At 37.6% G+C, this 15,269-nt stretch overlaps 2 protein-coding genes across 6 annotated transcripts; one reads left to right on the forward strand and one right to left on the reverse strand.

The window, feature by feature from the left end:
* The first annotated feature begins 4,784 nt into the window (after positions 1-4,784).
* On the forward strand, positions 4,785-7,752 carry LOC113345067 (probable protein phosphatase 2C 4). Its single transcript, XM_026588932.1, has 4 exons — positions 4,785-6,594; positions 6,687-6,800; positions 6,881-7,145; positions 7,218-7,752. The coding sequence occupies exons 1-4, from the start codon at positions 4,912-4,914 to the stop codon at positions 7,331-7,333; spliced, it is 2,178 nt and encodes a 725-aa protein (XP_026444717.1). The 5' UTR covers positions 4,785-4,911; the 3' UTR covers positions 7,334-7,752.
* Positions 7,316-11,675, reverse strand: LOC113345069. Of its 5 annotated transcripts, none has more exons than XR_003357990.1 (5): positions 10,726-11,675; positions 10,333-10,557; positions 9,207-10,212; positions 8,329-8,405; positions 7,316-7,754 (listed from the first exon to the last, which is right to left on the reverse strand). XR_003357990.1 is itself a non-coding variant. In XM_026588935.1 (5 exons), exons 1-3 carry the CDS (start codon positions 10,656-10,658, stop codon positions 9,465-9,467), a joined length of 957 nt encoding a protein of 318 aa, XP_026444720.1. In that variant the 5' UTR covers positions 10,659-11,675; the 3' UTR covers positions 7,316-7,754; positions 8,329-8,405; positions 9,207-9,464. The 5 variants fall into 5 exon arrangements, 3 of the variants coding, with proteins under 3 accessions (XP_026444720.1, XP_026444718.1, XP_026444719.1); XR_003357991.1 differs by having other exon boundaries at positions 9,207-9,880; positions 9,954-10,212; positions 10,333-11,675; XM_026588935.1 differs by having other exon boundaries at positions 9,207-9,634; positions 9,752-10,212; positions 10,333-11,675.
* Between the last annotated feature and the right edge of the window lie 3,594 nt (positions 11,676-15,269).

Here is a 15,269-nt window from a genome sequence, read left to right on the forward strand (position 1 = left end):
ATAAAAGAAGAAAGCAAACGGAAAAGACCAGTTGAGGAAGAAGGAAGGAGGTGCACAGAGGAATGGAAGAGATGAGGGGCGGAAATACCAAGTGAAAACCCTAGGTAGTTTTGTTAAATGGTAAGATACGCATTTGTTTTTGAACACGTGTAACAATCCCGTCGACTTCATCTTAAGCCGTCGATGATCAAACGCTTTGACGGTCAAAGATGTTATTCTCACAAACCGTCAATTTATCCAACCAATGGACGGTAAAAGATTATTTTACAGTTCTAGGCTCAATGGGTTAATTTGTAATTGCATCCACCAACTTCTCATCTCATTTGATGAGAGATTGACTAAGTAAATGAGATTTTACTCAGATGGTAGGTCCGGACGGAAATCGTAACGGCGTGGACATTTTTTTAATTTAAAAAAAAAACGTAGGCATTTTCTTAATTTTTCCCCTTAAAGAAAGTCTAAAAAGAAGTTTCTTGATGATGATCATCAATCATGATAACGTGTGTATATATAGTGAGTCAACGCACTAACACTAGACATATGTTATGATGATTATGATCCACACAACTTATTGCAAATAATCCCTCCATGATCTCATCCGAGATAATTAAGGATATGGACTATTACAAATTTATAATAGTAAACTAATGAAAATTGTCCAAAATGCAATTAAGACTTGACCTCCTAAGCTCATAAGGGGAACCCTACAATGGAGCTGAAAAATTGGTACACTTAATCAAATATATAGTACACTTAAAGATAGAACCAACAGCTATTTAAAAATTAAGACCTAAAACCAAAACCGTTGACAAACATTTTAGTGGGCATAACATATATAATTGTATTGGTTGGTTCTATCTAACAATATATGCCCTAAAAGCTGAGTTTAGATGTATAAAGCTGAGTTTTTAGTGGGTCGATTCCTTCCAATATTATTCCACCCACAAGGAATAGAAATATTGACAAATAAAGTTAGGGGATATGAAGCAATTTGATTGTGGGGAAAGTGGGTTTGGAAAGAAAGAAAGAAGGGATTCTTCTAAAGTGGGAGCCAAGGTTTATGGTTGGGTTTCTTTAATTTTTTTTCCACTTGTTGTTGTGGTTGCATAAAATGATGATGGAAGGTTTGAAGTGTATGTCATTAAGATTTGTTTAGTTGGTTTATAATGCAAATAATCATACTTTAATTACATTGCTTTTTTATTATGGTTTCAGAAATCGACCAACAGACACCCTAACCTCTTCAGATTTATTATTACAGAGATGTATGGAATCGGATGTCAAATCTGACTTCTTAAAGGTACAAATTCACTTTGTTGTTTATACATTCGTGCCCACGATAGCAACACTCTTACGTTCCAAGATTAAAGTAAGAGAAAAAACAAGTTCTTTACACTAATATACAATGGTCTCTCCCATAATTCATGTATGTTACTTGGTTTAATAGGTTTTTGATTAAGTAAGTTAAGCAGATTAGCATAATGGTGTATATTAAATTACTATTATGGTGGACCTTTCATAATCATACTTATTCATTTTCAAAGTGTACATCTTTGAAAATATTATTCTGATGTATTTTCTCCATCTACTTTTTGGTTTTTTAATGTGTATATTTGTACGTCAACTAATCCACAGCATGTGTCTAATCCATGTAAAACAAATGCTAATGTGCCCATACAAAAGACAACCTAACACTAATTAGTGATGAGAACCTTTTGTTTAATAACGATTTAGAAAATGTATTACAGAAATACAGAGTTTCAGGTTTGACAATTACAACTTTTTTTTGACAAAGACCCATTGTGCATTTTCATCGTCTTACGTTGATGCATGAACGCGTTGTTGTAGAGTTAACATTGCTGAGGTCTCTTTAGCAAATAGTGATGGACCTAACAAGTGCTTGAAGAGTCCAATTTTGTGCACAAAATGATTAAATAATATATCTTTATTCTGCACCAATTTTGTTATATTAATTTATAGCAGTGATAGAGACACCGAGAGATTTATCCCGCAATTTTGGTGTTGTCTCACAAAGTTGCGGATCCCACCACCAAGGGAATTTAGCAGGGGGCCATTTATTTGTGACGGGTCCCAGAAAATTGCGAGAGAGCACCGAGGTTACGGGATAAATTCCTCGGTGCATCTATCATTTCTGATTAATTTATGGGCGACAACTCCCAAAAAAAATCCCACAAATTCGTTTTCTTTGGCAAGTGGTATAAATCTCACATCGAATTTACGGAATTGTAGATCTCAAACTTATCTGTCAAAACTCCAAGAGCCACCGCCGTAAATCATTTTTATGCAAGTGTATAAATCTCAGACGAAAATTATGGGATTATAGATCCAACATATACCAATGAATATCATAATAAACATCATGTAAAAATAAATTTGGCAAGTGAGGCAAATCTCACATGAAAACTGTACGATTGTGGATCTTACATTTACAGTTGAAAACCCCAAAAGCTTCACGTAAATCATTTATGCCAAGTGGCATAAATTTCACATATGTGGGATTGTGATCTCACACTTATCGATGAAAACCCTAACATCACGTCACGTAAATCATTTCCAAATAAGCGATATAAATCTCACATGAAAATTGTGGGATTTTGGATCCCATATTTTAAATTTTGGGTTTGCCTACATGATTTTCACCACGAGAATTTATAATATTGTTTCCAAAAATATACCTCCATCAGCAAATAATTTCTTTTCTTCGGACATCTACATGTTTTTTTTTGGAGAGTGTCCATGAGACTACAGTTAAAATTCGCAGATGTTTAACCCGTTACTAGCGTTAAAAACTTGTTCCTTTTATATTTGTTTTCTCTTTTTTAATAAAGTCGTAAATTTTTCGAACGTGAACTTTCACACCAACATGATCTGAATTCGAATTTTGTCGATATTCATATTTTTTCTGACTTATACAAAATAAAAAAAAAAAGAAGAAGAAGAAAAAGGATCTCACACTGACTTAGGACATCTTGTAAATAATTTTCGGGCAAGTGGCATAAATCTCATGCGAAAAACCGTGGGATTATGGATCTCGCACTGACTGACGACATTCCCAAGAAACATCGTGTAAGTCATTAATTTCCAGACACCGACATAAGTCACACACGCTAACTGTGGGACTGTGGATACCCCTCTTATTGGCGAAAACTTCAAGAGACGTCGTGTTAAAAAAATTCGGGCAAGTGGCATAAATCTCACATAAAAAGCTGTGGAATTGTGGATCTCACATTTACGATGGAAATTTTAAAAAAATCGGACAAGTGGCATAAATCTCACATAAAAAACTGTGAAATTGCGGATCTCACATTTACGACGGAAATCTTAAAAACATCGTTAAATCATTTTCTGACAAGCGGCATAGATCTCACATGTAAACTGTGGGTTTTTAGATCACAGTTTTTAAATTTCGGATTTACTTACGAGATTTCGACCACGAGAATCTGTAATATTGATTCCCAAAATAAAACTTCACATTGGACATCTACATTTTCCATTTTGTAATGTGTCCGTTAAATTACAGTCGAAATTCACGGATGCTCAACTTATTACTTGCGTTAAAAATTTGTTTGCTTTTTCTTGTATGCTTTTTCTTTTTGAATATGGTGGTAAATTTCGGTAAATTTTGACTTTTGAGACAGTGAACTTTCACATTGACATGATCTGAAATCAAACTTCGTCTGATTTTTCCAGAACTATACAAAAAAAAAAAAAAGGATCGAAAAGAGAGGATCTAATTAATGTTTCCAAATTTCCAAGTTTCCAACTACTCCATCACACCAATATTGAATTTTCACCCATTTAAAATCAATGAAACAATTTAATAAACCATGACCGACTGCATAAGGGAAAAAAAACAAAAAATCTAAACAAAAATAGAAGGAAAACTTTAAAATAAAGTCAGCCTAACCCCTAAATAAAGAAATGGTTTAGTTTAAAGACCCCATCAGTTTCTCAGTCAGCAGTATAGTCAGTCAGTCAGAGTCATCAAGGTTAGCATAACCTCCACGGCTCTACAATTCATCGCCATCTGTTTGTTTTCTCCCTTTTTACTTTCTATCAACCTTTCAAGTCTCACCTATTTTTAAAGTGGGTGAAAATAGTCACCAGATATCTAATTTTTGGGTGCGGCTGCCTCTGGCTCAAGTGACAGAACTCCTACGCCAACGTGCTCGATTAGGACCTGCAACTTTGCATAGGCCAAGTTTGTGCAAAGCAAATATATTTCGAGTAAGAAAGAAAGAAAAAACTACATTTTGAAAAAATATCTAATTATATTATTTTATATTAAATTCCAAAACTACAAAAATACATAATCGTAGATTAGACTACTAAAATATCATGACACATAGAAACAAACTTACAACAGTAGTTATCCTCACCCACGTTACATTTGCATCAAGCAAAACTTTTCTTCATGATCGATCATGATCATCATCTCATTTTTTTTGGCACACTTTTCCAAACAGTTAGATTTCATTGTTTGACTTTTATTTCTCTAGATAGAAACCGTTCATTTCATTTCTCATGTCTCCATTCATTCACTCCCATAATTGATTACCAAACTCACACACCTTAACCCAAACTTAAGGTTAACTTAACTTAACCCCTTTTAACCCTAGTCAACGCTTCCTTCCACCTCCCCATCAATTAAAAAGTAAATTCAAAAACCCCACACCCACCACCACCCCCCATCTTACAAAGTCAACTCTCTCTCTTTCTCACACCCTCCTCATCTCACTTTCTCTATCCTTTCTCTGTTCTTTCCTCCACCTCCTCCTCTGTTTTTTTTTTTCACTCTGTTTCTTCAATTTCCTCATCAAAATTCTCTTAATTGAGCAATGAATTCTTGAAACCAATTCACTATTAACAATCAATTATCAATTTAAAGCAATGGGGAATGGATTAAATAAGTTAACGATTTGTATATCAGGAGATATTCATCACCATCAGAGAAGGAATAAAGACTTGTGTTTATCGACTGAAGAACCGTTAGATGAAGGACTGGGTCATTCATTTTGTTATGTAAGACCAGAACAAGCATGTAGAATTTCATCAACAGCAACAGCAACAACAAAGATACATTCAGAAACAGAATCGACTACAACAATGTTTAGATCAATATCAGGTGCATCAGTAAGTGCAAATACATCAACACCACTAACAACAGCTTTTGATCTTTATAATTCTTCGTATAATACTAGTATTGATAGAGCCTCAGCTTTTGAAAGTTCCACTTGTTTTGCATCTTTTCCATTACAACCAGTTGAAAGAGGTTCTTTCATGTCTGGTCCATTAGACAGAGCAGGTGGGTTCATGTCTGGTCCAATTGAAAGAGGGTTCATGTCTGGTCCTCTTGATCGTAATCTAATGTTTTCAGGCCCTTTAATTGATGATAATAATCATAAACCTGATTTCAAGAGAAGTTTTTCTCATGGTTTCTTAAAAAAGCCAAGATTTAAGAAAGATTCTTTGGTTAAATTTCTTAAAAGAGCGATGTCAAGAACCCGTAATAAATCGATTGTGACACCGGTTAAAGGCAAGACGGAATCAGATTGGGGTGGTTTTGCCGGATTAGACAAGAGTCATACTGATCCTAATCTTACAATAAGCAGTAGTGTTAATTTGAGTAGTGAAATGAGTCTTGGTGGTGATGCAGATGATGATTCTTCAGGTTGCAGTCAGAATCTTCAATGGGCACAGGGAAAAGCCGGTGAAGATCGTGTTCATGTAGTTATTTCTGAAGAACATGGTTGGGTGTTTGTTGGAATTTATGATGGGTTTAATGGACCAGACGCGCCGGATTATTTGTTAACGCATTTGTATGCGAATGTTCATAAGGAATTGAAAGGATTGCTGTGGGATGATGCTGATAAATTCGAATCGTCTTCCAGTCATGGTGATCAAACAGCTATCCCAATTGAGTCTATTAGTTCGTCCGACAAGGAAATTCCGGTGGATACCGGTGTGTCTAGTAGTAATTGTGTGCAGAGTGTTGAGGAGCCGGAGTGTTATCCATTGGAGAGCAGTGATGATTGTCATTCAAAATCGAATTCGAAGAGGAGACGGGGGAGTAAGAATTTGAAGAGCCGGTTTAAAGGTGCAGCAAAGAAATGGGAAGAGAATCAAAGAAGGTGGAAAGGTGAATGGGATAGGGAAAGACTAGAACTTGATCAGAAATTGAAAGAACGGAGGAATTCGGGTACGTCAAGCGTCAATCAATCTGATGTGTTGAAGGCATTGGGTGAAGCATTGAGGAAAACAGAAGAATCTTACTTGGAAATTGCAGATAAGATGGTAATGGAGAACCCTGAGTTGGCTTTAATGGGTTCTTGTGTTTTGGTTATGTTAATGAAAGGGGAAGATGTTTATGTTATGAATGTGGGTGATAGTCGGGCCGTTTTAGCTCAGAAAGCTGAACCTGATCTCTGGCTTGGTAAAGCTCATGAAGATTTGGAGAGGATTAAAGAGGAGACTTCATTTGATCTTGAGAGATTCAATGGGGATCGATCCGAACGTTTACCGGATTTAAATGCACTTCAGCTTACACTGGATCATAGTACTAGCATAGATGAGGTATATTTTTTCTGTCATAAGTAGAAAAAAATTACATATTCTTGGTTTAAATTAGATTCATTTTTACTTAAAATTGTGATGTTGCATTACAGGAAGTCCGTAGAATCAAGAGCGAACATCCAGACGATGCTTTGGCTGTGTCAAATGATCGAGTTAAGGGTTCATTGAAGGTCACTCGAGCATTTGGTGCTGGATTTCTCAAACAGGTACTGAATTCTTGTTTTGAGTCTGAAAACCGTCTTCTTGTTGACTGAATCATGGATTGGTTTTTCTTTATAATTTGCAGCCAAAATGGAACAATGCACTACTAGAGATGTTTAGAATTGACTACGTTGGAACGTCGCCGTATATCACATGTTTCCCGTTTCTACACCACCATAGATTAGGACCCAAAGACAGATTTTTAATATTGTCATCGGATGGACTTTACCAATACTTTACAAACGAAGAAGCAGTCTCTGAAGTTGAAGTTTTCATAGCTACCTCACCTGAAGGAGACCCTGCACAACATCTTATCGAAGAAGTCCTTTTTCGTGCAGCCAAAAAAGCAGGTAAAAATTCACTCAAATTACCTTAAAACATCAAAAAGCAAGTACTAGAATTTACTTTGTTTTTCATTTCAGGGTTGGATTTTCATGAATTGCTTGAAATACCACAAGGAGATAGAAGACGTTATCACGACGACGTTTCAATCATCGTTATCTCGTTAGAAGGGCGGATATGGAGATCATGTATGTAGATATAGAAATAGAACAGAAGAACATTCTCAGGCATATTTTGGTTTACAAATCATCACTTTTGTAATATACAAGTTTCAAGAAGCAAAATGGAGATAATGGGGGGTTTAGATATAAAACAGATAATGAGAGGTATCGGGGTACCTTTGATTTAACCTCGTATTGCTTTAAGAAAAGAAGTCTGAATGGTGACAAGAAGGATTGCTTGGATCTCTATTATTTAAGACTTCTTTCTTTTTGAACTGCTCGTCTGTTGCTGAGCCATACACAAGTTCAGTCTGGCGAGAAGAGGGAAAATCAGTAACTGATATAGGAGCTGCTTTCAGGTCTACACCTAGCCTTTGCTCAAATCTTCAAGGACAGACAGTCTCCTCAAATGGCCTCTCTGTCGAAATACCAATCTCCAACCGCTTCTGTAGTAGTCTGTCAAAAAGAGCAAGAGAGAAGGTTTAAAAACATACTACGAGCATTGGCAAGTTAATTTCAATAAGGAAAAAAAATCAGAATACAGGTATTAACAGCAGTAGTCATCTGAAATTCAGGGCATGCTTGTCTTGCATTAGCCAACCCTAGTGTAAGGACGTGTTCCATATCTTCTTCCCAGATGAGCAGACTTCTAAAATATTAATCTGTTATATGATATGCAAAACTACCTATAGTGAGATGTGAATTACAACTGACACTACACTGAGTGAGTGCTAAGGAAAGTGGAACACTGACAACAGTATATTACAGGTTCCAAGAAATTGGAGAATTTTGGATTTTCATCACGAGTTGTGGTTCTAGTTTCAAAGCATATAAGAAAGAAAAGGAACCAATGACCAAGGCAACAATAACTGACTTGCCTGAGAATATGGGGCGTCCATATTTCCCTGAACACACAGAAGTAGAAAAAGATACAGAATGATTCGAAAATAGTAGACACCTTACGCGTTCATGTCAAATTTGAAAGCATTGCATTTCTGACGGTAAATTTTTGCTAAGCAGCGGATTTTACCTTGTACTCTGGTTTAAACTCGTATTGCATTACAAGAAGATGTCTGAATGGTGACAAGTAAAATTACTTGTGTATGTCTGCAATGGGCAGTCAAAAATAGTGAAAAAGAATGTTTGAAAACATAGTATGAGAATTGGCAGGTATATTTTCAATAAGAAAAACTCTGATACAGGCATTGACTGATGTTAATCATCTGAAAAGTCAGGGACATACCTGTCTTGCATTAACCTGCCCTAGTGTAAGGAGTTCATAAATTAGTGATCCGTTATATTCTAGCATTACAAATTCAATCAGTTTTGAAGTATTGAAATTCAGTCTGAGTCATTTTAACGAGTACATAGGTGAAGGTGCTAGTGAAGTGTATGAATATGATCATAACACTGAGTGAGTGCTAAGGAAAATGGAACCCTGACAACAGTATATTACAGGTTTCGCTATCAAAAGCAACGAATGAGTAATAGGAAAAATACCCAAAAATTGGAAGATTTGGATTTTCCTAACAAGTACTGGTTCTAGTTGGACAGCATGTAAGACATGTAAGGACCATTTGGCACACTCGTGACCAAGGCAACAACTGATATCTTGCGTGCATTCTTCTCTCAGCAGACAGATGTTTTAATCCATATAAAACGATCTGAATTTGTAATTCCCTATGAGTTCATTTACAATTTGAAGGCCCAACACAGTTTTCCTGACGGCAAAATTTTGCTGAGCTCTTGATTTTTTTCTTTGTACTCTAATCTAACCTGGTATAGCTATTACGAAAAGAAGTCTGAAATTTACCAGACAGACACCGTAAGTCCCTAAACCTAAAGGTTGACTACAAAAAGCAAGCTGTTTATAGAATTGCAAGTGTAAAGAGTGAAGAACAAATATACCTGAATGTGAAGAATCCAACTCTCAGAACCACCAAACCACTCTTTCAAATGATTCCCCTGAATTTCCTTCAGGGCAAAAGCAAAAACAAGTCCGGCCAAGCCAAAATACTGTAACAGAAAATCCAAGAATTCGCACCAATAAAAGGTCGTCTTCACATTCCACCAAGAAACTGACATATGCAGAGTTAGAGAATCCACGAGGCTTTTCAAGAATTTTCCAACTACCCTCATTATAAACTCCCAAGGTTCCGTTAAAATCTACGGCAAAAAAAGCTCCCTTGTGAAAAACTGGTTCATTGAAGGTTGGCATGTACTTCTCCAAATCACTATTTTGAAAGGAAAGAATTCCCCAACTATCAGCCCCTTCTTAATGATGTAGATGGAAACTTCTTCTTTATTTTTTTGTGCAATGCCAAAAACTACACAGTCTGAGCAAGTTGGTAAAGAGGAGAATGTGACACCAGCAAAGACACAACCACGTCGCAACTCCGGAAGCTGAATAGTCTCTTTTGTAAAGGGATTGTAGAAGAAAAAGGTAAACCTACCTTTCGACATCGATAGCCAACCACCCTTTTGACAACGAACTATAGCACCTGCTAGCAATTCAGGGAGGTTCATGAGGTATTTCTCGTTATTATGCATTGGATCTACAAAATTGTTGCGAGTAGCATTTTCTGTAGAAAACAAAAGCCATGGAGTTAAATACGTGCTTCTTATAACCCCTGAAATCTGTTTCATTATTGGAACCTTATTTGCTTTACAAACTGCACGGAAATGTAGGAAATCCACCGGATGAAGATGACTTGCGATGGAGTCCACAATGTCCTCATTAACGACCATCCAAGGTCTTGCTTCTTTTAGGTCTTCCACCATTTGTTTTTTTTTTGTCAGATTCTCACTGTCATCTGCAATTGTTATTTCCTCCATTTCGTTCCCCTTTCTTGTGTTATTGATTGGTCCAACTTTGCTTGACAAAATATCCATAATTCTTCCTCCATCAGCGACACTACACATTCAAATAGATTTGTCAGCTATTCTTACAATAAAATATAAATATTCCATTCCAGATCCAGTGGGTTGCATAATAAAGGAAGAGGAAATCAGTAAGTACTGCAAAGCATACTACCTGGCGGTTGGTTGAGGCATCATTATCCACTGCAAGGAATACCATGGCGTTGGCAAATTGGAACAAGGCAAGATAGTCGTAGTGCATTTGTCCTCCACATCAAACATGTATAAACTTTGATCTTTGGGCAATGTATAATACAGATAACCCTTGCTTAGCCCCAACTCAGCCGCTGAGCAGTAAGCATTAGTATTTTTGCCAAGAAACAGCACTGTATCACCAAAACTGTTCACGTCCTCCCAAGACATGTTCGAGAAATTCAACCTCAACATATTTAATGAGATAACCAAATTATTAAGGTAACCTCTACTGACCAAACACACCATATCAATTCTGTATATTTCTTCATATGACTGCAGAAAATATATGTTACTCAGAATGGACACTACTGACCTCTAACTGTCGAATTCGAAGATCAATATAACCACCCCTTAGTCGTGTCTCAACCACTAGCTCAAAATGATAAGCACAACTCAATACAAATAATTTATCTTTAAAGCAAATGAGTGAAGCCGCCGACTTGTCATCTATCATTCCTCCAGGAATAGATGACGCTCTCCATTTCGCATCACCAACGCGACAATACACAATTAAATCAATAGGTCCCCAAACAAGGAAATAAACAATTGGATCATTAACGTTAATAAGATTAGCACTACCATCTTTCAGGGGCGGTGATGATAAAACGCAATCGTGAATACCAAAAACATCATCTTCATCATTGGATACATTAGTAAGGAATTTTCCAAGATTAGGCAATTGAATAGTTTTTAATGATAAATGGTTACATAAAAAACAAACCCCATGTTTCAATTTGTCATCTACATCATCACAACGAATAACTACCCATCCTTGATGAGATGGTTTCTGATAAAATCTGTTACTACCACTCAGTTCAGGGGTGCATATTCTAATTGTTTTGTTATTTGGTTCAGAAATTTTATAGAAAGCTTGGTTTTGATTATTACCTTCTTCTTGAAATGGTATCACTAGCCATGGTGCTACTGATTTCGGTAACCGTGGGTGTCTCGTTTCACTTCTCTCATCCACTTTTTCCTCCATGATCAGAAACTACAAACAATAAACTAAGAGTTAAAGAAAACTTTCTAATCTTTACTGATACTAAGAATCTGGGATTTTTTTAGTCACCGGTGGATTTCACCAAAAGAAGTGGAACCCTAACATTGAGAATTTGGGAATTTCTTTGTTGTGTTTTCACGGATTATTACCCTCTTAATAAATGTGATTAAAAAACAAGCTAATATAAAATCGTATCACCCAGATATTTGTTCTTTTTCTTTTGAAAATATTTCCCCAAAGATATTATTCTCAGCTTCCTTGGAGCATCTCCAACAGTGGTGAAATTTTTATTTAGATCCTTATTTATGGGGTTATATATATAACACAAAAAATAATATTTTTTAAATAAATTATTTTCAGTAGTGTGGGGATGTTAGTTATAGGATTTGTTTTTTTGGATAAAGATAAAAATGACTTCCTTTTTCCTGTTGGTTTAGAAAAAATTATTTAAAAAAAATAATTAAAAAAATAGTCAAAAAGATGTCATAGAGGTCATTCCCAAGGTCTAAATCAGACTTTCTCTAAAACCTTCATATTTATTTTAACACCCTTCCTACTTTAAAGGACCTACTGTTGGAGATAGATTTAATCTAAATGAGGGTCTAAAATCCCATGTGTTAAAAGAAAATAAAACTTTCACTCTCTGTTGGAGATGCTCTTATGAAGAATATAAAGCTGATAACAGTCAATTACAATAAGTTGGTGGGTAGCATTGCAACAAGCTGGGCACCAACATCCTTTTGGATAGCTAAACCTATTCTATAAAAAAAGAGTACCGCCTATCTTATAATTAGCGTCATGGTTTGGGATACAATTCTTCAACCTCTTCAAAAAAAAAATTATAGTTTCTTGCCCAGCTCTCCTAAAGTCGAGAAAGCTAAAACACCAAAGCCATACCCATGAAGGGAGCACTTGTCTAGGTATTTATTGCGTTTACGCGTAGTAGCTCTAGATATGACCTGCCCGGGTATGAATGTACGAACTCCCCCGCCAGTGAATGGGGAAACACCAGTAACATCAAAACAGACATCCTGACCATTCTCCCAACAGTGAACAAGAATATTCGCAGGTCTCAAGGAAGTATCATTATCTGATAAAAAACCAAGCATTACCTCCTTCCTCGTATGTACACCAGCCTTGTAACAAATGTCGGCAAATACATCCCTCACAAGGTCGTGGCGGAATTTGAGACCGACGTCATTAGCGCAATGCAAAGCATGGTCTCTAAAAATATCCATACTTAAGCATGTACTATCTTCCCTGAAAAGAGGTATGCCCAATCTATAACTTGACAGGGACCTAAATTGACGAGGTCCTAGACTTTGATTTAAACCCCTGATGGGAATTGCTTTATGAAAATCCAAAGCATGAGACACCCTGTTACTTTGCCATAGAATAGAATCCTGACTGGACGTAGAGAAGTGTGACGGAATATTTTTCTTAATAACATCAAAATATAACACTGCCAGAAAACGCATTAGATGGGGGGCAATATCATTGAGGTTGAAGGTAGAAAAAGACAATCCACATACCTCTAGGAAGTTATTCAAAGCTTGTTGGAAACACTTGCTAGGCACATCAGTGGAGGACATGTTGAGCATGGTCTATTGTAAACCCCTAGTCTGAAAGAAGGATGCGATATAACAATAGTGGCTAGTATCTTCCATAGTCTAAACACGGGGACCGCCATTTTTCATCGGCAAGGTGGAAATATGTTGTTGTAGGGTCCCAAAGCCTTCACCATCTCATGTGACAATGTGTCTCAAAAAATGAAATAAACGTTGTGACATACTTGAAAACTACGCCTTTGGCGCGTTGCTCCACAGGCCGTAACTTCCCCGATGCGCCATGATGAAGCTATGATCCGGGCCTTAAAGCTAGGCAAATGCACGTCCATTTTCCCTTGCAAGCATGCTCGTGGTGCATGATGCAGCTAACTTAGCTTCCACACCGTTCCAACTTACCCTTGTTCCTCAAAGGGTTTATTACGAAAACAAACACTTTCCTAAAATGGAAAAATAACACGGCCTTTTGAGGCCCTAAACGATGGAATTTGGCTAAATTCTGGTGACCATGTGGATCTATAGATCAACATGTCTTGATATTTGGGTCGTTTCCCATCAAAATGGATTCCTCTTGAGCTAAATTACGACAGTCGAGTTTTTAGCCTATGTCGAACGCCTTTGATAAGAATTATGAGCATCCAGTGAATGGAATGCAACTTGCCTCATCAAGTTTGGCCACAATCATCTCTTGCATCGAGCTACCGATCCAGATGATATGAGAGGCTAGAATGTCGCAATCATCTCACAATTAGATGATATGAGCGACAAAGTTCTGGACCGGGAATGCTACAACTCATTGTGGCTGCCTACGTACCCTTCCCTACTCTAAAGGGATCAAGCACAGACCGTAGTTCATCCTCGAAGGGATAGAAACTTAAACCAACTCGTTTGCGAGGCCGTGGCCAAGCAATAAAGGTAATGTCCTAGTCCGTATAGGTAGTTCCGTCAAAATACATCCAAGTGATGGATGTTTGGTCCGCAATATGGCATAACGACGCCTAAAAATCAAATGCCCTTTTCGCGATGCTATGCAACTATAAATGAGCCTTAGGCATCATTTATACTCTCCCGGCTAAGCTATGAAGCTTACTTGGTGCATAGTCCGCATATGCACCATCAACCAACTACCCCTCCCTATATATGTTAATTTGACACTTTTACAACTTTGATTAGGGGAGTAAAAATCATTCATAAACTCTCACTTTTACTATTCATGGTCGTTGCCATATACCCGGCCATGTTGGTTGTTCACTGTACGCTGCCAACCCGATGTCCAGCCATGTTGGTTTTCCGTTGCCAACCCGATGTCCATCCATGTTGGCTGTCATCTGCCAACCCGATATCCAGCCATGTTGGTTGTCCGTTGCCAATCCGATGTCCAACATGTGTCCAGCCATGTTGGTTGTCCTCTGCCAACCCGATGTACAGCCATGTTGGCTGTCCGCTGTCAACCCGATGTCCAGCCATATTGGATGTCCGCTGCCAACCCGATGTGCATCCATGTTGGCTAAACATTTTCAACACATTGGCCAAGGGCCAATGTTCATTTTCCTACGCAACATAAGCTTTGGCTGAAGCTTCATCTCAGGTCATGGCGCATCCTTTAGCATGCGCCATGCTAAAAACACGGGGTATTACAAACTTTGATCAAAAAGGGATTTAACTTGAAGCAAACCCAGAGGGTTGGCGGTCCTCATAGCGAAATATAATTTGGACACCCCGGAGCAGATTCGTAACAGTAACAGCTCGCTTTGAGGATCTTGTAATTTCTTCACAGTGTCCATAAGATGCACTCTAGCTTGAATTAGATCGCTGCGGAACTGAAGATCTAAGCTAACTAGCCTGCCCAAAAGTTTGACCCCTCTAGATGACCTACCGATGTCGGCCGGAAACACATTATATCTAAGCTAACTGGCCCGCCCAAAATTTTGACCCCTCTAGATGGCCTACCGATGTCGGCCGGAAACACATTATCAGTTAAACTCCTAGGGTCAACAATCTCAGTTTTCTTGATGTTTAGATGAAGCCTTCTACTGCCACCTTCTGACTGAATGATTCTTAATTCCTTCGACACTTACAGCGTATCCCCTACCAATGTGCCATCATCCAAATACCACGCTTGCAGGTCAATCTTGCATTGCGAAGAAATCATACATACAAGCGGATGTAATGCGAGTGCAAATAATAAGGGAACTAAAAAGTCACCTTGATGAACCCCCAATGCCGAAGATAGACTCAATTCGTTGTAGTAAAGTCTTGCGGGCTGAGCATAACAAAACTCTACCCACCTCG

This window comes from Papaver somniferum, unplaced genomic scaffold (assembly GCF_003573695.1).
Source record: "Papaver somniferum cultivar HN1 unplaced genomic scaffold, ASM357369v1 unplaced-scaffold_80, whole genome shotgun sequence".
Taxonomy (NCBI): domain Eukaryota; kingdom Viridiplantae; phylum Streptophyta; class Magnoliopsida; order Ranunculales; family Papaveraceae; genus Papaver; species Papaver somniferum.